At 35.8% G+C, this 26,027-nt stretch overlaps 2 protein-coding genes across 5 annotated transcripts; one reads left to right on the top strand and one right to left on the bottom strand.

The window, feature by feature from the left end:
* Positions 1-119: 119 nt before the first annotated feature.
* On the top strand, positions 120-1,810 carry LOC117161778 (protein HGH1 homolog). Its single transcript, XM_033343530.2, has 6 exons — positions 120-286; positions 374-602; positions 673-906; positions 1,002-1,286; positions 1,357-1,518; positions 1,610-1,810. Exons 1-6 carry the CDS (start codon positions 202-204, stop codon positions 1,713-1,715), a joined length of 1,101 nt encoding a protein of 366 aa, XP_033199421.1. The 5' UTR covers positions 120-201; the 3' UTR covers positions 1,716-1,810.
* On the bottom strand, positions 1,677-26,027 carry LOC117162002 (uncharacterized). Of its 4 annotated transcripts, none has more exons than XM_076623622.1 (11): positions 25,935-26,027; positions 24,901-25,837; positions 23,152-23,342; positions 19,479-22,767; positions 14,487-14,704; positions 14,073-14,265; positions 8,622-8,938; positions 6,331-7,964; positions 5,447-5,845; positions 4,525-4,910; positions 1,677-3,377 (listed from the first exon to the last, which is right to left on the bottom strand). In XM_076623622.1, exons 5-11 carry the CDS (start codon positions 14,597-14,599, stop codon positions 3,024-3,026), a joined length of 3,396 nt encoding a protein of 1,131 aa, XP_076479737.1. In that variant the 5' UTR covers positions 14,600-14,704; positions 19,479-22,767; positions 23,152-23,342; positions 24,901-25,837; positions 25,935-26,027; the 3' UTR covers positions 1,677-3,023. The 4 variants fall into 4 exon arrangements, with proteins under 4 accessions (XP_076479737.1, XP_076479739.1, XP_033199710.2 ...); XM_076623624.1 differs by lacking the exon at positions 23,152-23,342 and having other exon boundaries at positions 4,525-4,674; positions 4,735-4,910; XM_033343819.2 differs by lacking the exon at positions 23,152-23,342.

Raw genomic sequence — 26,027 nt, 5'->3', positions numbered from 1 at the left:
ATATGCTGGAAACTTCTACCCAAAATAAATTCGTGACTTATTTTGACTTCAACAAGTACTGCCAATGGTTACCCTAGTAACTTTAGTAGTAATTTTATTCAGTTTAGCGCGTTGACTGTTAGATACCACTATAATCGTTTTCTCACGCGTGTACGATCAATATACGATACATATGTTATTTTAAGAAGTTGCTGAATTACAATGGAGTCCCTTCAAGAAATTTGTCAATACTTAAATCCGAATACGCGACTAGACTTAAAAGCTGTTGCATTAGAACATATCCTCAGTGAGTAGTTGTGATCAAAAAGTGTTCAATCTTTGTGATCCTAACCTCTTATTTTTATTAATTTTCATAATAATCTTTGAATATCAGGCGTAACTGGAACCACAGAAGGACGAGAGCTGCTATTAAAACTTCCAGATTTATTGACGCAATTAATTGCGTTGACACAAGATTCTTCTGCAGCAATCTCCAAAGATGCAGCTCTGGCTTTAATAAACATAACTGCGGATGAAGCGGGAACCAGTGCATTTTTGTTGATATCAGAAACTCACCCAAAGGATGGAAAATATAATTACAATTTAATACATGTTTGTATTAGGTAAGCACATTATTAACAAGACCAAATAACACTCTTCTTTCTTTTTTTCATCATTTGCTTTTCTTGATAGCTGTATAATGGACGAAGAAAGCATCTTGGCAGATCCATGCTGCATGATCCTTTCCAATATGACCAGACCACAGCACTTGGTTGATAGAGTTATAGCACTTATTGAAACAAGCGGTTATACATGGGACTCTATTGTGACAGCATTCACTGCAATTCATTACAACAATTCTGGAGCCAACCTTCATTATTTAGGCCCAGTTTTCAGTAATCTCAGTCAGTCTCCACATGTGAGAAGGTGATCATTAATTAATCCTTTATAATTTATATCTAATCGCTAATTAATATGTTTATAAATTATAATTCATCAAATTGCGAATTTAATGTCCATAGGTATTTAATGGACAAAGACCGCAGTGTCATCCAGAGACTGCTTCCTTTTACAGAATATGCAAGCAGCTTAGTGAGACGCGGTGGAATTATTGGCACTTTAAAAAACTGTTGCTTTGATGTGCAAAATCATGAATGGTTATTAAGTCCTGAAGTGGATATTTTGTCATACCTTTTGTTGCCATTGGCTGGACCAGAAGAGTTTGATGACGAGGACAATGATAAATTACCAACTACTCTGCAATATTTGTCAGAGACGAAAACGAGAGAGCCAGACTTGGATATCAGGTGCAGAAACGTGTCTATGAAATCGATAATATTTCTAAATGGAAATTGTTATTTTTTTGTTGTGTTTTAGGATCATATTACTAGAAGCCTTAGCTCAACTTTGTGCAACAAGGAAAGGCAGGGAAATATTGAGAAAACAAAATACATATATAATACTCAGAGAGTATCATAAATGGGAACAGAATAAGAATGCGTTGTTAATCTGTGAGAATGTTGTAGATATTTTGATCAGGTACGAAATTTTGCTCCTATTTTACAATCTTATATCTTTTCCAATATTCTTTTTAAATTGTGATTCTTAGCGAATATTTCTTAAATTTTAGGACAGAAGAGGAAATAGGCTTGGATAATCTGAAAGACGTAGAAGTCCCCTCTGAGTACACAGAAAAATTCCATAAAATGGATCAAGATTTTATTAATAGTACATGAAGAAGTATCGGTGCAACAATAGGAATTGCCTCATATTTCATACATATTACACGAGAAATGTACATATTATAATAAAACGATAATTTACCTCAGGAGAGACGAGGCTGCGCGTGGTATTGCACTGTTCCCTTGCTTCGTTTGTTAAACTATCTTTAGTCAAGTTATCAGGTCCTGTGTAGCAACAGAGGATTGACAAAAATACAAACTAATAATTGATCATATTCAACCAAAAATCTTACAAACAGATCTATGCTAAATTGGATCAGCTATCATTGCGAATTATTTTCACGCATACATTAAACAGCAGTCAAAAAGACGAATAAAAAAATTGTTTACATCTCAATAGATACTTTGATCTATAAATAATTGCCAAGAATGAAAAAATAAAGGAAAGAAAATTTTACAAGTGATAATGCAGGTACTTGCAAGATATTCGTACACGTTATCAGAATGACGATATTGAATATTTTCCTTTTTTGTAATGTCTGTAGTGCGAACAGTAAATCGCTAATTTTAGCGTGCTCGACTCAGAGCCACTTTTGCTGAGATCAAGTCTCGCAGAAACGAGAATATGGTACCGTTATGGAAAGAACTGGTACATTTCTGCGAACCATGTAAATGACAGTACCGTTATTAATTAATATACACGCGCTATAATATCAATATATACGTAGACATTACATTCCCGTGATTTTTCATGCCAATTAGCTTGAATCAACTAAATAGTAATTGAATATCGAAAACGCGAGCTCAAGGTATTTCTTTAGTAAAAGACAAATAATATTCTAAAAGTAAAAATAGAAACTATTATCGCTGGAGCGTTTATGCGCTCGTAAAAAATAATTCGATATCTTTTACGTATTTCTTCCTGGACGTTCTCTTTGAAGTATTTATTTCAGTATTTACACCTCTTTGCTGAATGGTGTCTTTTTTTAATAAAAAATAAAAAAATAACTTTATATATATATGTATATTTATGTATAATATCTACTAAATCTGATCGAAAATTCTTTTTCAAGAATAGACTTTTCTATATTTTTTGATGTCAAGTTATAACATGACGATTGATCAATGATTTATACTTTATTTAATTTTAATTGCTAGGACAAATTGCTAGGATAAATTTAAATCTTTTAAACTTCTCGGTATCTTATTTTTTACTTAAGGTCGTGTAAATGTCATTACTGTATAATTTGACGCATTAATTTAATTTACAATCATCCTGTGATATAACTATATTTTCTAATCCTTATAATTTGCCGACCAGATCAAGTAGAGGGTGTAATTTTATCAAGGAAAAAAGGATCTTCATGGTAAGTAGCCTAAACCAGCCTCCAGACTAATGGAACTCTTGACGCTGGAAGCGTTACTGGTTCGCCTGCTGATTCTACTCGATTCAGCGCCGAAGATGGCCGCGATTTCCGCGCTTTTCTTGATCGAAAGGGCTTCGTGATGCGCTCCAGATCGACTGGAACAATGGGAAAGACATTTCTTGTCTCTGTCAGCGCCACCGACGTACACTAAACGGCCCTGCGTGTCTCTAGCACTAACGACTAGCACCTTCTCGCTGTCCGAAGACTGTTGAGACTTTCGTCCTGGATTGAACAGGTCGTAATCTAGGGCGAAGTTGTTCGAACTACCGTAGCTTGACGATGACTGCTTCTGGAAACGAATAAAAACAATAAGAAGCCTCGTTCATCGTACTATAATCAACTAAAATTTCTTCATTTATAATCAAACAAACATTTTTTCTAATAGTTGGAATAGATTGATGAACCGTTCATTCCTCTCATCTTAACAATCCTCTATAAAAGATGAAGAAATACAAGAGATTAGAAAATGAGTTGATAAAACAATCAGCAATCAACAATTTAGGAAACGATTATTTTACTACCTACGTTAATTTACCAACCAATGCTAATACACACGTTGTCACAAACTTACAACTATAGGCAGAATTCACTGCAGCGCTACCGACAGGGTTTTGCGAATATCTCGGAAACTAAGCGAAACCAGCGTATGAAAAGGTTGTTCAAAATATCGATTTCTACAACATATCCAAAAATCATTGGAATCGAAGATGAGGTAACTTTCCTACAGTTCGATGTAATTTAACTTGATTAATCTTACTCTGTGTCGTTAATGTTATTGAGACTGTTTAAGCGTTCCAGAGAACGAGAAAAACGCATATTTGATCAAACAATCGAACGAAAAGATAGCTTCGATATAGAATTACTGGACAATATATCGAATTTTATATACAGGGTGGTTGGTAACTGGTGGTCCAAGCGGAAAAGGGGTGATTCTACGCGAAAAAAGAAGTCGAAAATATAGAATACAAATTTAAAAATTTAAAAATTTAAAAATTTAAAAATTTAAAAATTTAAAAATTTAAATATTTAAATATTTAAAAATTTGAAAATTTTAAAATTTTAAAATTTTAAAATTTTAAAAATTAAAAAAATAACGTCAATCGAGACAACGATCTACAGTGAGATCCGTTATAACGAGACGTGATAAAGTGCACGCGTACCGAGCGAAAATTCAAAGTCGATTTTCTCAAAAACAAAGCCTCGAACAAAAAATTTTTATTCTATATTTTCCACTTCTTTTTTCGCGTAGAATCACCCCCTTTCCGCTTGTACCACCAGTTACCAACCACCCTGTATAACTGAAAAACTAAAGTACATGGTACGTGTTTTCATCAGATGTTTTTTACTTATCGCAATGTCTATAGATTCATCTCCTGAAATACGAACATTTACAACTCACCCTGTATAGGAATTAGAATATTTACGTTTCGAATTACCTTGAGTACATCCAAACCTTGGGAAGGCGTTCGACATCTGCCGGTCTTGACCGCTCGAGCTTTGTCCGGGCTTCCGGCTCGGCTGAGGGTGCCTTCAGAGGGCACGATGCCTCTCTGCCTTAACTGCTCCAGTATCGTCGGCCGGATCGGCTGCCGAGCACAGTAACACTTATTGCTTTCAGAGCAGCTGTCAGTGTCACAAGCACATACCACCGTGTTTGGAGGAACGTGAGGCTGCGTCGGGATCCTCCTCGACAACGAGCAGTAGCATTTGTCCGCTGACACGCAGGTGCACGACTCCGAATCGTAGCTACACTCGCTGCAACTCACGTAACCGCTGCTGCTCCTGTTCGCTGCCGCTCCTGCGCTTCTGTTTAGTCTTCTGCCTGAACAGAAATATCATCGGGTTTTAGTAAAACTTATTTTACAGTGGCTACAAAGAAAAAAAAAGAGAAACATATTTGAACATATTGCATTATTTTACATACTAATTAATTAGGTTTAAGTACATTAAGTTTCGTATCATTTTTTAGTATTTTCATACGACTACAAAAATTTTCTGCTCTATAAACGAAATATATGTACATTTCCGATCATCTGCCAAAGAAACGTTTGGAACGAAAGTTAGTCAACTTGCAGTGCGCTATACATTTTGGATATTAAAAGTTTTCAATAAATTTTGAATCCCATAAAAAGTTAAGGTCGTCTTGAAACTTTTAATATTTTTGTTCAAAGCATTTCTTTGACGGATTGTCGGAATTGTCTGAAAAATGCTTGTACGAATTGTTCTACGGTATATAAACATATACGTTGTTTCAGAAAGTTTTACACCTACGGATACATCGGTTTTGTATCATCTTAATGTCAGATATGAAGAAATTAGAAATATCGAGACGATGCTGAAATATATTACAATACTTACAAGTGTCGCTATCTTCAGAAGTAGTATGGCAGGCGCCATTTTTACTCGTCCTCCACGAAGATCTTCTCTTGCCCAATTTATTAGCCAATACACGATTCCTATGATTGTTCCTGGCGTCGCAAGAAGAGCTACTACCGAAACTATCGTTCAGTCTTCTCGCAGGGAAGATCACGGAAGTGAATTCCGTCGGTCCACCCTTCAACCTCGACACAGACCTTTTGATGGCCCTGCCAAGTAAGCAGGTTCGACGACTGGATCGTCTTCGTTGCGGCCTTCGACGCCTCCTCATTATGCTCGCTGATCTCTGATATAGCTCATCCTGTGTCAATGTGGCGGCTAATTTTAACAAGAACTCTTTGTACAAGGGTTTCAAGTCGTTGAATGACATGCCTTCAGGATCTAGAGGAATCAAATAAAATAGTAATAGAATGTGATAATAGAAGAAGCATTTAATATGAAATAGAAAAGCATTTCATATTAACCCATTAAGGACTAGGCACAGTGAAATAGTACACAACGTGTAAAAGTTAATTAAAAAACGAAACTTATATGTATAAAAGAAAAAGAATTTCACAATATAAGTTGACAGAAAAAAAATAACAAATGAAAGGTTGGCTTTCAATTAATCTGATAATAAAAGGAAAGAATACATATAATATTATTAACATAAAAGTAAGAGGAAGTGTTATAATAATATTGGTATAATAATATACGTTTCTTCCTCGTCATCGTTTCTATATTATTCCCATACAATTTATAAAAGAGAAAGTTGTAATTCATAAAAAACCAATATGGCCAACTACAAATTTGCATCTTCAAGTCCCTTAAAATTATTCAAACAATAGTAAATCTTCAATCTTGAAGCTTTCTCGATTAATACTTACCGATAATAGCAGCCAAGATGTCGTCGACACTAGTCAGACCCTCCTGATTCCTAAACTCATCAAAAAGTTCGGTAAATCCCAAAGGAGTGCCACCTTTGATACTATTAGGTCTCCTAGCGCTTCCAGGATTCAAAAAGCTTCCTCTCCTGGGCAACTCGACTCTGGTCATCAAATCTCCTCTATCCACGTCTATATCACTCTGAGATCTCTTCAATCTAGTCTCCTCGAGAGCCTTCGTAGCATCCTCAGACCTGCTAACAGGTGGTTCACTTCCAGCTCTGCTTCTCTTCCTGACTCTTGGCTGATTATGCTCCATCAAATTCAAATTCGACGTGGAATCGCTGAGTTGCTTCTTCAAAGGTTTATCCATGGTAACCACTCTGCTCACTCGTCTTCCAGGTGTGATCTTCTCTTGGTCCCTGGATCTTCTTCGTTCCACTGACACAGAATCCCCACGACTCTCCTGGCTCAACTGATAAATCTCGTTATTACAGGATCTACCAAAGAATATATCTTCTTGCGAACTCTTTATCTTCCCTGGTCCCAGTTTGCTACCTCTGCCACTGTAAATTTCTTCCTGGGCAAGACTGTATATTTTATCAACATCTTTAAAGTGTTCCTCATAGAGCCTCTCTTTGCTGTTTCTCTTCAAAGCTCGTTCGTACAATGCGTTTTCTTCGCTCTTGCAGCCTGATCTGTCGATCCTGTCGTAGATTATAACGTCTGACCTCGCAGAGTGTGTTTCTTGATCCTTAGACGCATCTCTCGAGGACACAGGATTATTCAGGTCATAGGAACCGTGAGATTTTTCGTACATTCTTTCCTCCACGTCATCTGCTTCTTTAATCGGAGGTTCTTGCGCCGGGCTCTCGATTTTCCCCGCTTTTCCAATTATTGGAAGCTTCTCGTATCTGTTAGAGACTGTCTCATAGAATCCATTGGCCCCTATGTCGTAAATCTTGTTCGCAGAATTATTCGAGTTTTCTACTTCGATTTTTTCAGGAGCGTTTATTTCTTTTTTAATTCCGAACGTTTTATTCTTCGAATTTTCGCGTTCCTCTTTCTTGGAAACTTTCGAGTCGAAGTTCGTCTGAATAGGACTGAAGCTCTGGACCACTGGAGTAATTTTTTCTTTCGGACTAGCCTCTTTTCTTCTTCCTCGAGCCTCCAAAACGTCTTCTGCTTTGATATCAGAATTTTTCTTCTTTCTTCTGGGAGCTTTTTGTAAACCAGATGATTTTTCAGTTTCCTCTTCCGTTACCGAACTGGACACGGAGATTTTCTTCGTTCTTGGAGGTCTCACGGGATGTTGAGGAGTCGATCTGATAGCTTCCGATTGTAATATGTTCATTCTGGTGCTGAGCCTGCTGCTTGGACTCGGTTCTCTGACGCTGGAGGCTACCGAGGCTATGCTCATGCAACCGACTCCGTTCGTGTGCCTTGGCCGACGTCGATTCGCGTCCAAATCAGCGAGTAGAGATCTGTAGAGGGTCGCTGCAGCAGCCACTGCATCCTCTTCCGTCTCACACGCGAACGCGTGGCATTCTAGTAACCTGGTCGCCCCTGGTCGTCGCATTACTACTGCAAATATCGGTGAATAGTGGTCTGATGTCGTTTTCAGGCCACGCATTGTTCTGAAACACGTGTGTTTTAAATTTAGTTGTAATTTCCTAAATCGTTGTAAACCTACTTTTGTAGTTCTACTTGGGCTTTTGTTTGAATGAAGTATAACGCTAATTAAAAAATATCAACTATTCCAACGATTGAAAAATACGCCTCAAAAACGGAGAATAATGTAGAGTAATTAAAAAGCAATCGTTTCTTATATTTATATCTATCATCGTAATAAATCTGAGAACCTAAATTCATTACCTGAAATACTTAAAAGCTTAAAATAATTACCTAAGACATCTAGAAAGCCAGATTAATTATCTAAAATATATAAAAATTTTAGACGATTATCCGAAATACCACAAGATATAAATTTGGCTATCTAAAACACCTAAAACCTCAAAAAGGTTATCTAAAAATTCCTGAAATACCTAAAAATTCAAGATGCTCGTCTAAAATATCTAAAACCATGATAATACTGAGATACATAAAACTCTAAAATGATTAATCTGAAATATCCACATCCTGAACAAAGTTTCTCAAACCGAAGTTTCCCTGAAATCAACCGAATAAACCTTTTCAAAGTAATTTTTGCAATCCAAGCGTGAACTGAAAATTAATTACAGGTAGCCACAACGCTATTAATTTCACCTGATGGCGCTTTCCATCGCCATGCTCACCTGTACAAGTCTGCGTGCTTCTCCTCGCTTGTCTGGCTCTGTTCGTGATCACCGACCAACGGCAAGAAAGCGTGATGCAGCTCTCCCGATGGCATGCGTTTATTGCGAAGCCTCAGTGCACTCCACACGGCGATCCTGCGAAAGGGGTTGTTCTTCTCGCAGGTGTCAGACGTGCGGAAAGTCAACCCCCGTCTGGAGACTTCGAGTTCCGCTCGCACAGAACATTGGATTCTTTCCAGAAGCTGACGTAGGGGTTCTTGGAGGCCTCGAACGCTTGCCACGCGACCTCCCACAGGTGCTGCGCCCATATATTTCACCTGGAAGGATAATTTGATGGTCATTTAATGGCCATTTAATGGACACTTAAGCCCCTTTTTCATAGTGCACCAAATTACAAGAAATACAATAGAATGTGATTCTTCGATACATCGTTATAGTACTCTAAATTAGAAAATATCGAAGAGCATCATGTTCGTGGCAGGCACCACGCTTTTTATCGACATCACCAGGATGAGAAAGAGGTAATAGCTCTACTAGAAGCACAAGGACGCGCCACGAACGACAGGATAATGAAAGTTCACCAAGATGCAAAAGATGCAAGTACGGTGTAAATTACGTAGATTAATCGATGGTGCGCCGTTATCGGGAGTTTTCATCGGCCATTAGCCCCAACTACGACCAGTGTAAAACGTTTCACGATGCGCGCGAAACACGTTTCCATTAAAAGCGAAACGTAAAGTATCGGTTATCTTCACGCTTAGAATACTTACTAAACCTTATCTCCTTATCTTCCATGAACGAAACGAAAAGTATATTGCCTGTCATAAGCGCGAAACCATTTTCTCCATTTTTATACAGGTACTTGGTATGAGATATAACAGATAGGATAAGTCCGGTTAGAAATATTTAGAAGTGAGCAGCCAAACTGAAAGTTCCTATTGCAATTTCTTTTTGTCGTGAGTTCGATTGTTGAGTCAACTTGTCCAATTCCACTTTTTTGTACAATTTGGATGTCATGCTGGTTTTGCAATTATGAAACGAAGATAAACGGTTCTCTGCTTTTTTCTTACGTTCTAACGAGTTTCTTTTTTCCATTGAACGTAATTTAGCCTTTTTTTTTTAGGAAAGGAAAGGCTAACTTGTTTCTTAATATAATTTCAAACTTCGTTTGGACATGTAAAATATTTTTGATACAATATATAAACATTGAAAGTTTCTCTGAGGTTTTGTAGTTACGGGACGCAGCGTGTTTTCATTGGAAGAACATCAAAACACGCGATAAAGTGCCATTTTTATTCCGGTCTCTCGTGTCTTCTAAGGAATGGATATTTATTTCATGAAGATATAGACTGTAATGGCTCTTAATGAAGAAGTTATTTCTAAACGCAATTATGCGGTTATAATCAAGGCAGTAAAATGACGAATTCTTATCCTGTTCTGGAAGAGACAACAACGTGACATATTCTTTTATCATTCTACGAGTCTTTGTTTGCCATCCTCTGATGTAATGACGAGGCTGATTTGCATATTGGGACACACATTTGCACATGATGGACAAATAGTCGATATGGTAATGGATTATATTTGAAAAGAATTGTAATTGGGATACCTTGACATTTTTACGGTTTATAAAATACGTAAAAGAATATATTGGATGTACCAAGCTCGAGTATGTACATAATTTCCAGTGAATATGCATATAAATTCTACGAATTATTTGCAGTAAATTAATAGCATTTAAAAATTTTTAACGAGACGCGATTTTCATGATCGTATTGGTTAAGTTTGAAGATATTCTGAAAATGTATGTAATTTAATAGAAATATATATTTATCCAAAAAACACTAATAACTATCTTGAATGTATAATCTTTGTGAAATTAATATTACTATCATTATCATATATTGTTTGTACTAGATATTTTGTCACCCCTATATGCATATATATTTCAAAATTTTAGAATTCAATAATTGAAAAATTAAATAATCAATTTAATGTTAACAATGCGGTCCTACAATTACTTGTAGAATTAATTATGTATCTCTTTTGCACCCCATTGTACATTTAGAAAATGATTCTCTGCTCGATTATGTATAAAATTTCATAGATCTGTGTTAATGAAATTTCAGAATGTTTCACGTAACGCGTTATATACGTGCATTGATGAAAGTTTCTACAAGTGTTCGAATACGTTTTTCATGAGACGCTGTATGAGTTCTTCTTGCGTCCCTTTTTCAAATTTCTCAGGAACCTACTTACCCATTTTCTTTATCGTCCCATCGCAGCCTCAGAGCCGCTATCTTTCATAAAACGTGCTCTTTATCCTTACATATTGGATGGTTAAGAGCTGATAAGTGTAAAAGCTCGTCAATTCGAAGCGTGGATGAAATTCTACAGGTCTTAAGATTGTATCTCTATGGGCATCGAGGCAATGATCTGAAGTTGTTGCTGACCTCGACGAAGGCATCATCGAGGATGGCGCAACGAAACGATGCGGAAGAGGGAGGCCATAAAAGCGGGGCAATAAGAAAAATCCGCATACCGATCCGCGGCAACGAAGGGGAATTTTTCAATGCTCCAAATAGTCAGGAGCAAGCCCCGTCACGCTTCGCGAATCGTGAACGGAATGAAAGTGATGATTAAAAATCGCTGGGACCACGGCCGCTCGAGGAAAGTCATGCAATTTGTCTTTAAGAATGACTTAGGGTACTTATCGAGAGACTGCGGACTTTTTAGTATTTATGAAAAATTTGAAGATGCGTAAATGCACAGGATGTATATAACGCGCGAAAATATATGAAATATCCAAAGTATGGTACCTTTTACAATATTTAACAGATAAACCAATTTTTTATCTAAATTCTAATTATGTAATTACGTTCGGGAGAATATGATTTTACATTTTCAGCACCGGACTGACATGACTGGAAAAAACAAATTTTATTTTGTGTACTTTATATTATATTTTTGCATCTTTATATTTTATATTGTTATGTTATATGTAAAAGTATACAGAATAAGGATACAAGAGGTAGAGTAGAATCTCGATTATTCGAGGTGATGTGGACCCGGCCGATCTCGGATAGTTGAAAACAGAGATAATACGGAATAATCTATTAACTTTTCTAAATTATAAAGTTCATAAATTATAAAATCGTAAAATCGTAGAAAACTTTTGATAGTACGATGTTGAACACGTATTTAGGTTTAATTAATTATTTAAACGGTTGAAAGTTTTGTTAACTACTTTCACAATACTTGACTATTTATACTTTCGTACTCTTCGCGTTAAAGTTTCGAAAAAAAATGAAGTTACCGTAAAGTTCAGAGCACCTCTGATAGTACAACACTTCGGTTGAACGGGGCTCGAACAACCGAGATTCCGCTGTACATTCTAAGGTCAAGTTTAAATTGTAGATTTGAAGTCCAAATGTTAAGTACGAGAAATGTTAAGCTTGCTGATTAAAAAGTGGACCATAAGTGTAAATCAAACGTAATCAATATGTAATAAATGTAACTTGGAGAGGAAGAACTATGAAAAATAAAAAAAGAAAGTCCTGTATCATTCTGTTGAATTGAAGAAAATGTAATATATCGTTCGATTTCTACACCAATTATGTTTCATACTTCAGCTATGTACTTCAACTAGGCTTTTCCCCGGAGAAATCAAATTTTGAAAAAGATTATGGCACGATATCGTGCGATGGAACTTGAAATCGAACGGAAATAATGTTTCCATAGTACGAACAATCCTCATTGGCATATTTTCCACCGTTCCCTAGACATCAAGAACGATATTCGCCTCCTACTCGATGAAAACTGCGCTCGACCGTGTCGCATAATTAGTAGTACGCAATATTAAGTGTTACGACGTTCTTAATCTCTGCCAGCACGTTTCGTTCTACTCTCATTCAACTAAATATTATTTAATACACGCCTGTATGGAAGCATCAGATAGCAAAGATATTTAATTCGACATTAAACAAAAATATTCGAAAAATATTCTTCATAATCATCCACCTAAATTCATACTTAACTAGAAGTAACACCAGACCATATTCCAGTTGAGCACAAAACTGCAAAAATTCTATTTTTATTACCCTTTTTCTATCTTTTTATTTTTTCGCTTCTCTTCGTCTTCGAACGAGCAAGCAGTTCACCAGACCAATTATACGTCGATCTCAATTTTATTTCCATTCGTAAATGTATCCGATATATTCGTTGATTTTTGTACACGAACGAATTGTCGAGTAAGTGAGGATTATATAAAATGATTAGAACATTTTATATTTTAGCAAACTCGTTTGACGTTCGAATATTTCATTCTTTCTTATATTCTCATATTTCCCATATTTGGACTACGAGTATTTATGCAGATTCATATTTTTGCAGATATAATTAAAAAAATGAAACTCAGGCAAAATATTGCTTTATGATTTTAAATATTTTTCCATATTACGTACAATTTTGGATTTTCAAATTCCTCGTGAATGCATAAAAATCCCCAGTCTATTCGTATGCTCTGCTAATATTTCTTTTAAAAAATGCAATGAAATTAAACGAGAAAAGCAATAAGGAAAGACAGCGAGGCGTTTTCGTGTAACGTCCGTAAAAGTCCGAGGTTTTCGTAGCGAAATATGAAATACGCGGTCGGTGCGTGTTTCGAGGCGATTTTCAGGCCGCGAAGTAGGTGAATCCTTGGCCAAGGCGCGAACAGCTGCGAACTCGTCTCGAGAGTGGAACGAATGGCCATTCCCCGAGATTTTTCTGTGCACGGGGGCAGGGACGCGGCGACGCGGCCGTACGATCGAATTAACATAAGTGAAAATCCTCTTTTTCTTCGTGATCCCGTCTAATTGCAGTGAAATCTTTGTTGCGCGGATCCGCGCTGCATTCGACTCTACGACAACTGATTTCGATCGAATCGACTTCGTTCTCGTATCTCGACGAATGAATATACAAACGATAGAAGAAATTCGAACGTAGAATTTTCTGGCCAACTCTAGTTCAACAATGAAAGGAAAGCAATGTCTTCTAACGACATTTGAAACGACAAGTGCATTAACATTTATACTGTGATATTTTCTATATTTAATAAAAGAAAAATTCCCTCGTAAGAAACTTTGACAGTAAAAGCAAAAAGAAACATCTTTTAATAATATTTGAATGTAAGTCGAGTATTTAATAATATCAAGTTAAGTGCATTGAAACTTACGCTGTAATATTTAAGTACAAAGGCAACAAAGGCTAGAACATTTTAACATAAACGCCACTGTATGCATACTTTGGGGATCAATACACTACTAACAGTGATACTAACGATGAGTTTGATTAATGAGTGTACCAACAATGAGCGATAATATCGTTCTACAGGTTCCCAAGACTAGAGAAAAGTGTTTGGTGGCACGAAAATGACGAAGAACCACGGAGGAAAGTAATCGATATATTTACCGGTAAAATCGCGGCGGCGCATTCTCCAGGTGTTTCGCTTTCGGCTTCCACGGAAGCGAACATCGCCTCGATCCTCGCCTGCACGGCGCTGTTCACCCTTCTCTGCTCGTCCACCCCCATGTCCTCCAGATGATTCGAGTTCATGGTTGATACCGCGCCATACCAACCGCCAATGTTCGATCCGTAGATCGACCTGAATCAATAAGTTTCACTGTAGCCTTTTGGGAATCTTTTTATAAAAATTGTACTGTCTTGCGAAATTAATGAAGAAGTGTATCGTTTGTTATTTGAGTTTGGTACAGTACTTTTTTACTGGATCGTATTAAAAATTGTAAGGCGAGTTAACACAATCTATCAAGTTGTATTAAAAATTCTAAAACGAGTCTGAATTGAATTACTAACTGAAAATCATACCTCGAATCTTCGAACAGGGCATCGATGCGAGCCTTGCTTCTGAGGGAGCATTCCGATGCGGGACCAGCCAACCGGAAGCCATCCTCGTAACAGGACATTCCCACGCAAGACATATTCGGCTCTAGATCTAAACTAGAGCACGATCCACGTCTGTATCTCTTTTAAGCTCCCTGGAGCTTTTCTCTTCGTCGTGTTTTCATCGAGCGACGTCATTCGTTCTGGAACAATTCAACCATCCTTATGAAGGATATCTAGTCTCAATCGTTTTCTAAATATGTATGTGCGATCTCCTTTCATAATTTTATCGATTAATTATACCAATGAAATAGTAATTACTTTATATCAAACAGCAATTCTTATAACTAGACTGCAGATATTTATGCCAACTTAAATTTTTATAAATGCAAGTAAAGAGATAGAATCTGAAAATAAGTAGAGAGATTTGTTTCACTCGCTAAATATTGTAACGACGAATGGCATACTTTCGATATTTTATATATTTTTTATATTATATACACTCTGTGTATTTATACAGTGTTAATAAATAATACAGTGTTATGAAGCAGAAACTGATCTACTTATTTCAGAAATCTGTTCTTTAGAAGTCTAATTAATATTAAGTATTATATAAATGTTAGGTATTATGTAAATGTTGAAAGGTTAAATACAAACTCAATGTAAAAAATCGTGTTTTATTTCACGGAAACACCATCTGTCCTATCGATCAATACATCTTCGCTTAATTGTGTTAATTCATGGAAGTACAACACAAAGATATCCACGTAAATTATTATATATTTAACAATATGTGTCTTAATGCGTTCAAAACATGTACATAGAGATTTTACTGTATTTTATATTTAAGGGATTTATGTAGGCTTATAGACCTGTTTAATTACACAGTGTCGCTATTGAAAAATCAACCACGTAGCATCTGTATCGAACCTAAGAATAAACAATGAACGCCTCAATGCTCGATAGAAATTTGTTCAAAAACACTGGCAGTTAACAAAGTTCGAAAGATTCGAAAGAGGTGAGATCTGGACAGGATCTCACCTCGTTTCCACGGACCCTTGCTGCTGGTCCGCAGTATGCGTTAAATTTATTCGAGAATACGTATCACGTCGGATAATGGCAATTAAAACTGTAATTGCAAGACGAGACTGGATGAAGAACGATCGACAGACACCGTTTCGAATCTGGGCTCGAGTAAAAGTGGCGGGCAGCTCGTAATTTCACCCTTTGAGGCGGTACTTTTAATCAAGGCCATCGACTGTATCCTTTTCAAACATGTAGCGTGAAACGTGCTTGTTGGAACAGAGATCGTGAGACATTTATGATCGGTTATCCATCTTAACAAGTATCTCTGGATCGTAAATAGCTAGGACAAGTTTTTATCAGGTTACTTGTTTTCGAGCTACTTAATCACCTAACATTTTACATTCTAAATGATAAACATCATCAATGAAGAATGTTCATTATAATTTATATAGAATTCTACGGGTGTTGATTTAAGTTTTGGGGACATTAACAAAGAGCAGAAATTTATGAAATATTCAAAGCTCTAATTAAAGTTTCATATCGTAAGTTGCATTCATAGAACATGAAATTGCATAAACATCATCAGTCTAATTAACCTAATAATATCGTTCCTACGAACATTTCTCAGCCTATAATTCCCGACAAACATTTCGTGTATATCATCGAAAAGATTTACTGTCCCATAACTATGTCAGATGAATCGCTGTTTGCCTATAGTTCGTGTCTGCTCGCAAAACATAATAACTGGAACGTTTTTGCTATTGTTGCATCAGCGAATTCCAGCGAAATTTTCACACTCGTGGCGCCGCGCCGTCACTCATTTACAAGCTCGCCAATCACACGAAGAATATGGTTCTCCAAGTGGGAAGAAGGGATTGCATTTCGCGAAAGATAGCATTGTTCACCGCGGTAGAAATCGCGGGCACGCGGTACTCGATATCCACTCGTGTAGAATTATCGCGTGCATGCCATCAGCTTACCGCCGCTCGATTTTCAGCGCGAGGCTCGTCGCGTTTCTTTTAATACGTTGACTGTTGCACAGTTCCAAAATTTCAATTCTATTTTTTTCTATTCTTAACTATCAAATTTCCAATCCATCGTCCGCAGATATCATCCTCTTTTTATAGAGCCAAACATCTATCGCAATCCCTCCTTATTCGATATTCAATTCTTCCTTCTTAAATTTCACGCTTTTCGAAACAAAAAGCGTATTCCAATTTCTATTTCTATTTGCCTCCAAATTTCATTCTTTTCTTGTAGAATTAAAATGGTTTACAAAATTTCAATTCTTTTTTTCGTAGAAATAGCCAATTTATTGCCAAATTTCATCGTTCTCCATACAACGAAAGAATTCGTTTAATCCGCCACTCAATTCTCACTTACGTAAAACCCAATATGTCATTGCGAAACTTTGTCCCCGATTGTATATAAAAATTGATCCACTCGACATTTAGATATTGATATCCTCAAAAACGTTAGCGATGTCGTCATTATTAGTGATTAACGCTACTCTTTATCATTCCACTTCAAACCTGTATAAGTGGCCTAATGGAAGAAAAAGGAATAACGAATAACCGATAAAAGAATTTCTAACGCGAACCGTATGAAATTCTGTCGAAAATAAGTCGAAGGTACAGCGTATCCGTTGGTAATTAGAATTTCTAATTTTACGTCGTATTCTGCTGGGAAACGAAGCAGCGTGAAATCTTTTACAGTTAGCCGGATCGAGGGACTTTTCAGAAAGGCGTCTGTCGGCTCGCGTATTATGGGGAATAACTGTCGCTGACACGTACACGTAAACGGAGCCCATCTGTTCACGTGTTCACCGTTGCACGCCGAGGTCGTGACGAAACTGATTATCGAAAATTGGACGATTACCGATCCAACCAGCTAATTACGGCAACGGGAACGAATCGATTTCGAGATGATCATGGTTGGAATCCTGGTCATAGATTTCCAATTGAACTTTCAATTCGAATACTTGTTCGTTCGAATTATGGATTAATATTAAATCTAATGATTTTGATTTAGTAACACAATAATATCGATTGCAGATTTCTTTCAAGATTTGTTTTAATGATTTAGTTTCTATCCTACGTATGTGCCAATAAATAATTTTTGTATAAATATATGTGTTTCGTTTATAAATATCATGAAAATTTCGTTTAAATCCTAGTGACTTTTAATTTATGTTCTTCGTTTGAATATTTGGTATCACGTACATACTATGAAACGACGAAAGTCGACTGATAAAATTCTAATCTAATTCCTCGGCAATTTATTTTAAAACGTATTGTTTTTTTGATTTAAAAATAAAATGAATCTAATTGACAAGATGTAGTCGTAAAGTTAACGCATCGTGAACACGAGAAACAGATCTTGTTCAACTTTATGGACCACTATTTTGTTTCAGGTGCGTTTACAAAATGGAATCTTGTTGAATGCTTCATTAAGTTAAGGCACGGTCAATTAAGGACAATTAAGGCATGCGTTTAATTTTTACTCAAGATGAATAACGAGGGTAAATTTTACAACTGGATTCGATTCACAGTTATACGTCTCTTTGATCTTTAGCCACATCAATTAAATATTCCTATTTTCGTCTCGACTAAACCTCGTTGGACAAGATTCGTGTTTATTTAATTTTTCTACTTTAATTTCAAATCTTTGGAAGGAAAGAGACCGAATTATATCCACTGCAATCCTGTAGGATTTGAAAGTTACTGAATACAAATGTAAGTTTGCCGAAATTTAAAAAGCTTGAAGTTTCGAATATTAAAAGATTCAAACATTTGAAACATAATAACGATATCAACTTTAATTTAAAATATCTGATATTTGAAGTATTCAAAAATTAAGATATTCAAAATTTAGAGAAGGTTTATATTATTTTAAAAGTTCTTATTCAGGATCTCTATCGAAATATTAAAACATTTGTTCTTCTACTCTGCTATTAATCTTTCTAAGCCACTGGTTTTCTTGGTTTGCCAGTTTCCATTAATTTACAGCCAATTACAAGGTAAACCAATTGTTGGACGTTTAGGCGACTGTCAGCGCTACGGATGACGAAGGATCCTCGTTCACCGCGTTGAAGGCAACGGTATTAAGGTCGACAAACAGATTACAGCATCACGTGTCGACGAATCGCGTGGAGAAGCTAACATGCGCGGCCGGATTTAAAGCGTGTGTGGATCGTTCAACTTGCAATTACCAAGTTCACGGTTCGTTTACTAGCCGAGTTCGGTCTAATGGGAATCGAATAAACGAACGGAAGTAACCGGACGCACGAAACTGTTCGCGTGCCAGGGAAAATCGTATCGGAGTCGTCTCTTTGCGGTAGAAATGCCAATTTCGGATAAATAAATAAAATCTAGGTAGAAGAAAGTACAATTTAAGCAACCGTTCGAATTTCAGATGATGGAAGAAGATATCTGCTTAAAATCGAGGAGATAGATGATATTTGTATTTCTAATTCTAATTCCTCATTTGTATTTCTAATTCTATGATATATGAGGGAGAATATAGAACGATAGTTTTAAATGGTTGAAAAATATTCATAATCTGACATACTACTCGCTTTAAACAAGTTCAAATCTGTTATTAAATAACCTTAGTTTCTCCATGTCAGAAGATTATCAGCAAATGTGAACTCTAAACAGCCTAACACATAATGAGAGTGAGTAAAAGTAGGGTACTAAGATGATTGAAAAGTACAATTTTAATATCATAATATCTACTTCAAACAAGTTCAAACCAATGATTAAACAGTCTCGTGTCGGATACAAGAAAGCGTAAATAACAGAGAACTAGGATATCTAAAAAATAACTAAATCAAAAATAAATGGAGAAACACAGTACCCCACCATAGTATTCCAGAGTCAGAGGTCCATCGACGCTTCTGTAGAACGTGATCTCGAATATGCAACAAGATATCAAAATTCATCCACTTACTTTCCAATGCTCCACGATCTCAATTTCGCCCAAAAATCCTCAAACAGAGTCTCCTAAACAAAAGTTTTCTAAAGTTTCTCGAAAAACACCAGCGCACCACCGCCACGAATCCCATATTATCGTATAGATCACTTAGATCGTATAGATCCACGGTTCTCCGGACTCCTCCATCTTCTTTGTATCGATACCACAATATGAAATGAAATGTAAGAAACACTTGTTCGATTTCAAATTTCACAAATTTTCAGCAGATAATCGATCGTTGTAACGGAGGACAATCGATTCTTGTAATTTCACAAATATTCAAATAAATAATCCAATTGGCGTAATTCCACAAATTGTCGATAGATTATCAACTGTCGCAATGAACAATCAATTTTTGTAATTTCACAAATTTTCAATGGATAATCAGCTGTTATAATTTCACAGATCTTCAATAGACAATCGACTGTTCAGCAAGAAATATGAAAAAACCGACGTTTTTCACGCGAAAAGAACGTTGCCGTTGACGATCGACCTTGGCCACGAGTCGATCCGGATGACCGTCGACGTGAAACTGCCGGGGATGTTCCGCAGGAGAGACTCGAGTTCTCTAGCCAGTGAGTCGGCTCCTCCACGCTGGAGCGAGGAGAAGGAGGAAGAACAGGAGGAGCAGGAGGATGAAGATCGACGGAGAGAGCCTTTCTGCTGTTCCACGGGAAGGGTGAATGTCTGGTCGCGGCTTTTTACCGGAAATCTTGTGCGTCGTGCCTCGCCTGACACGTACGCATCATTGCGATTAATTGGTCCAATATCGATATCTATTTCTCATGAGTTTGACGTTCGTGGCGTGGGTAAGAAATGAGAAGTGTTGCTGTGACCGATTTTCGACGAAAATCTAACGGTTTTGAGCTTTTCACAAAAATTTGGAATATTTGAAGAAATGTTAACTTTTGAATTTTTAATGGAGATTTGGTATTTTATCATTTTTTTCGGAGCATAGACGATCTTAGAAAATTAGTTTTTGAAGAAATGTTAGTTTTCGTTCGATTCTTAAGGAAAATTTGTCACTATCGGCCTTTTTGAGAAAATAAACACAGTTTGGAATATATTAGAGAATTATTTTTTGGAGAAATATTGCACTTTTGAGGGAAGTGGATAGTTTGGAAGATGCGAAGAAATAATTTTTCTTCTTGTTTATTTTGCTTGTTGAGGAGAATTGTACACTTCAATATTTTGAGACAGAATTCGATGATTTGAAGTATTGATTTTCCTTTTGAAAGATAAAGAGGAAAGTATTAATTTTGAATAGTAGGAAATATTAATAAGAAAAATGCCAATCTTTTCTCGATCGTGAGAATATAACAATTAATTAAAGACATTTTATGTTTCTTTAAGCAATCGCTACAAATTTAGGTATTAATTTTTCCAAAAACATCTTTTACAAAATTTGTTTCATTCCTGTTTCTTTTCGTTCCTTTTCCACTGTATCTATCATACGGAATATTCTTCAAAAAGAGACAGAAAAAGTAGGACACACGGGAATACCAATTTCGAAATTTCAAAGATCACGATTAAACGTTTCCACGTACTCGATGAGTGCTTTTGTGGAACAAAAGGTACTGGAAAACTACAATATACTACTGGTAATGATAGTTTATTAAAACTCCTGCGCTTTAGCAAGCCGAAGAAATTCAACAGTAGGAAAGTAGGTCGAAAACTAGTTACGTATATTATGCTAATTACTGTGCATTTAATGTGGTAACCATCATTCAGGGAAGACCGAAAGTATCGAGGAACTGAAAAACGTTCCTGTCTCTTATTACCATTATAATACTAAATTGAAACACTTACATCGAAGTAGAATTACAGAAGAAAACCAAACCCCATTGTCTCTCACAGCAGGAACACGTGTGATTACTATCGAAGAAATTTCGAGACGTTTTCTAACGAACAATTTCCCTCGAGAAAATAACAGACACTCTTAACTCTTTCGACTTTTGCGGCCCAAAAACAATTACTCCAAAGAATACAGCGAATACTTTCTAAAAAGAATATTTTCTATTCAGATAATGATCTGTTAATGAAAATGTCTATCAATTAAACTGTTTAATAATTAAAATTTTTAAAATTTAGTTTCAATAAATTTCAATTAGTACCTAATTACAATTTTCAGAAAATCCAAAAATCCCAGCCCTAAAATCCTCCACTCAACTAAACGACAATCATCAGAAACCATGCCATTTTATCCGGTCCAAACAAAGTCCAAAGAGTCGACCTGAGATTAGCATATAGAAAGCAAACCAAAATTGTTAATCCATTAACATCGTCCCGAATTCATCTCTATAAATTCAAAAAGACAGCTCATAAACCAAAATGTTCAACCGAGATCAGACTATCAAACAACTATAACGAGATTTACTCTGAATATATACGGTAGTGGACGGAAGAAAGTTTAATAAAAGCTGGCACAATTTTACAAAATATGTTTAAATCTTCAATACAAGTCACCATTTATTAATATGTGCATGTATAAAACTAAATTCCAGAATATGCGACTATCGGTAACACAGTAAAAAATATCTAATATAAAGATTACTATACGAGCATATACGCGAATAAATTCCAGAATAAGTGACTGTCAACAACATCGTGAAAAATATCTAATACAAAAGTTATTAACACATTTTTATACACTTGTAGAAAATTTGAAATTGCAAAGTTGCATAAAATTCCTATAAAGACAGGCATGACGCAAAAGAAATAACAGGTTTGTAATAAAGCAACTAAAAACTAGAAACAGTGAGAAGCGTTCGATCCATACTAAATATCAGTATACTTGTGATACCATTATAGTATCATTATACTTATAATAATACTTTTAATAGTACTTTTGATAATAATACTTTTCACTGGCATCGTATATCTAGTGACCAACATCTTTATTCTGTCCGGGAAAGGACGCGTGGGGTCAAGGAAACACATGGAGCAACGAGAACACGAAGAAAGAAAGGAGGAGGTGGAGGAGGAGCCTTACGGGAGAAGCTGAGGAGCAGTCTGGATTCTCTGGTTTCCGTCGCTGGTCCTCGTCGGCGTGGTAACGCGGTAACCGATAACGGTACCGTGCTTCGACGGCGTTCACCAATGTGAGAGTACTGTTATTCCAACGATGCAGTTGCCCTCTCTGTTCCACCATAGACTAGTTGGTCTTATTTGTCCTGCTCCTTCGCCGACCGGCGAGCGCGAAGCAACACGGATGATTGTTAGTCGTTCTTTAGCCTTCGACAGGAACGTTGTTGACGGAGGAATGCTAGAAAATTAAGTATGGAGTAGATTAAATTGATAAGAAGAATATCTTGGGAATACGTAACAGTAAATGGTAATTTTTTCGAATACCGAATAGGCGAGATTTTAGTAGTGGCAATGAAAGAGGTTTTGAGAAAAATGGAGAGCAGGAGATTGGGTTCTACGTAAGTGACGATTAAATGAAATTTCTAATTAGATGTGGGGTTGAATAGATTATATTGATAAGGAGAATATTTTGGAAACATGTAATGGTAAATGGTAATTTTGTGGATATCAAGTAGACGAGGTTTAATAGTGATAATGAGAAAGCAGTAAGAAAAGGATTTACATATGCGGCTATTAAATGAAATTTTTAATTTTAAGGGAAAGGATGAAATTTGTTTCTTACAATTAGTCGCTCTTGGACTTCAACAGGATCGTTGCCGTTAAAGTAAAGGATATTTACAGAACAATTATATTAACTTTTATTTCGTTAATAATAGATGCAGCACATGGACGAGACATGACCATTTTTGTTCATCTTTTTTATTTCAAACAACTTCGATAGTCATACAACTTGAAAAATACAAGTTTAGTTTCCTGAAAATGGGTAATATATCTATGAAATTTTAATAAAAAGTTAATTTTTTGAACGGTGAAGAGGGCATAAAAATACACGTGTAAGTTCATAACCAATTAAAAGAACAGTTTTGGTAATATGGAATTTGATTATTCGATTTTAAAATTGCTTACGCACATTTTGAAATAACGTTTATAAAAACATCTGCAAGTTGCAAGATCGACATATTCTATAATACATTCGCACTTTCTAAAGATCTAATTTATATTTCGAACGATGAAAAAGATCTATGAGAAAAATCCACGACAAAAATCTAGGAGAAAAATGCATCCAGTGATATTTCCATAAAAAAATATTTTCCCACACGAATGTTTCGTTTCTTTTCATCCTGAACTTGATATTCAAGCTGTGTGTGCCTAGATGGATCGCATTAGACACGCTTATACTTATGTAATAATCACTAATGTGATCGCTCATACACGACGAGATCAAAGTTCATCTTGAAATAAGGTGGACTTGGAAATAGTAATTTTAACGGTACAAGAACGTTGTAAAGTACCCTCGTTTATAGGTATATTCCCTGTCCAACCATTTGCATATTTTAATTTCTTGTTTACGATCCTTGTTTATCTGATCGCCTTTTTCTCCATTATGGCGACATTATCGCGGCGAAAGTAATCGTCTGAACGATAAACGCGCTCTCAGCAAATTCTTCTGCTTTCTACCGACAATTATTCCACGAATTTAGCTTAAGCCCTCCCTTTTTTCAATTCCAATGTTTGAGACATAATCCCTTGACACAGGCAATAATTGATATATCAATGATTTATTTATTCTAGATATTAAGGTAAACAATTATTCACTAGCCCTTGAATTAGTAAATTTATATTTCAGATCCTTCCTATGCTTCCAATTATATATATTCATAAACAATCATAATTTGGAAATTATGTCAACATTACTGTCAACATTAGTAGGTTTATTAAAAATGAAACACGATATTGTAATTAAAACTATTTTCATAGTAATTGAGAATTATTTCTTTCTTATTCGTAAAAAAAAAGATTCGTTTCGTTTTCATTCTAAACATAATTAGCGAAAAGAGAGCATTGTTAATAATTAAATAATAATTAAATAATATGCATTTATAGGAAAAGTAAAATTCCAAACAAGAGTAAAATACACGTAATATACAAAAATATACAAAAACATACAAAAATATGAAAAAATATGCAAAATTATGCAAAATTATGTAAAATTATTCCACAACATACAAAAGTATACCGGAATATATAGAAATACAAGAAAGTATGCAAAACATTCAAAATACAGTACTTGCTATAATATTTAATTGATGAAATAAATCTCTACTTATAATCGATTACATTTGCTTAATTAGGTTTATAAAAATACGGACTTGCATAAACATCTGTGACGCAGTTTCGGTGAAAAAGAAAAAGCTGGCCACTTTTTTACGATTTATTCGAAAGGAACGTAAAACTTGGGGGGAGGGGGGGGGACAAAGGCTGTTAAAAGCTGCAAGAATCGATATTGACAGTAAAAAGTGATTGCACGTACTCTTCAGGTTCTCGGAAGACAGGCGAAGTTCCTCCTTTCCCATGTTTGCGGTTACTTTGATTAATACATGCCGGCAATTTTACAATAATGTCCAGTTATTTTATGCATTGTACCATTATACGGCTACGTAGGTATCGTTTCATTAACGACAGCTGGTGGATACCGCTTCGAAGCGGAAGTTATCGTGGCCGCTGATTTTTCATCGACTCGCTTTCGCAGCTGTCGCTGCCTCCTATTTCTTTTTTCAATCGCTGGTTATGCAACGTTTTTGTACAAATATCCAAGTTCATAAATATATCCTGTGGTATTTGCTAATTATCTCTAGCATCGTTATTTCTTCTATAATCATATCGTTTAACCATATTTTCACATTGATTCTTCAATTACTTACATTGCTTTCTTCCGAAGGTTCGATATTTTTGCATTTCTGGTTATTGCAGATTTTTGCACAATTATCAAAGTTTATAAGTGTCCTTTGATCTTCGAAAATTATCTCTAGCACTGCTATTTGTTCGGCAATTATACCATTCAATCATATTTTCACATTGGTTTCATAATTGGTTCTATTATCTCCTTCTGAAGGCGACAAATGGACGCTGAAACTATGTTTCAGTGATAATCGCTCTTCAATTATATCCTTCTGCAAAAGTGGAGCGAAATACAATTGGAATTCCTGGAAGAAAATGGCTGACCGTTAGTCCTTAATGCCATTTGATGTCGGACATATATTTCCTAATATAGCGAACACGACAATATTTATTGCATTCATTGGTGTTGTCGATTGTATTTATTGTACTAATATTGCAATCAATGCTTTGAACAAAAATATTGAGGACAATAGTTACGCCGATATGTAAATCCTAGCACGAAATTTACATTTTTTAGCGTTTCTCATTTCTTGCGTCTAGGATTCGCGGCAAAAGGATCTACAAATATTCTGTAACATATTCCAGAATTTTGTTAAGACATTTACATATCATTAAATAAGAAAAATAGTATAAATATGAACAATCTGAATTTTTTTTTTGACATACCAGGTTGAAATTTGATGTTTCCTTATGATAAGCTATCAAGCGATTCATCATACTTTTTGATCATTCGATTATTATATTTGACATAAAGCTATA

Source organism: Bombus vancouverensis, chromosome 13 (assembly GCF_051014615.1).
Source record: "Bombus vancouverensis nearcticus chromosome 13, iyBomVanc1_principal, whole genome shotgun sequence".
Taxonomy (NCBI): domain Eukaryota; kingdom Metazoa; phylum Arthropoda; class Insecta; order Hymenoptera; family Apidae; genus Bombus; species Bombus vancouverensis.
This window is presented reverse-complemented; position numbering and strand designations above follow the sequence as displayed.

Bases quoted from the DNA above. Each gene is read 5' to 3' on its own strand.
- LOC117161778 (XM_033343530.2), top strand. From the start codon at position 202: ATGGAGTCCCTTCAAGAAATTTGTCAATACTTAAATCCGAATACGCGA. The intron at 603-672 runs GTAAGCACATTA...TTTTCTTGATAG, and splicing joins TTAATACATGTTTGTATTAG to CTGTATAATGGACGAAGAAA. The intron at 907-1,001 runs GTGATCATTAAT...TAATGTCCATAG, and splicing joins CAGTCTCCACATGTGAGAAG to GTATTTAATGGACAAAGACC.
- LOC117162002 (XM_076623622.1), bottom strand. From the start codon at position 14,599: ATGTCTTGCGTGGGAATGTCCTGTTACGAGGATGGCTTCCGGTTGGCT. The intron at 14,266-14,486 runs GTATGATTTTCA...TTATTGATTCAG, and splicing joins GCCCTGTTCGAAGATTCGAG to GTCGATCTACGGATCGAACA. The intron at 4,911-5,446 runs GTAAGTATTGTA...ATTTCTGTTCAG, and splicing joins TTCTGAAGATAGCGACACTT to GCAGAAGACTAAACAGAAGC.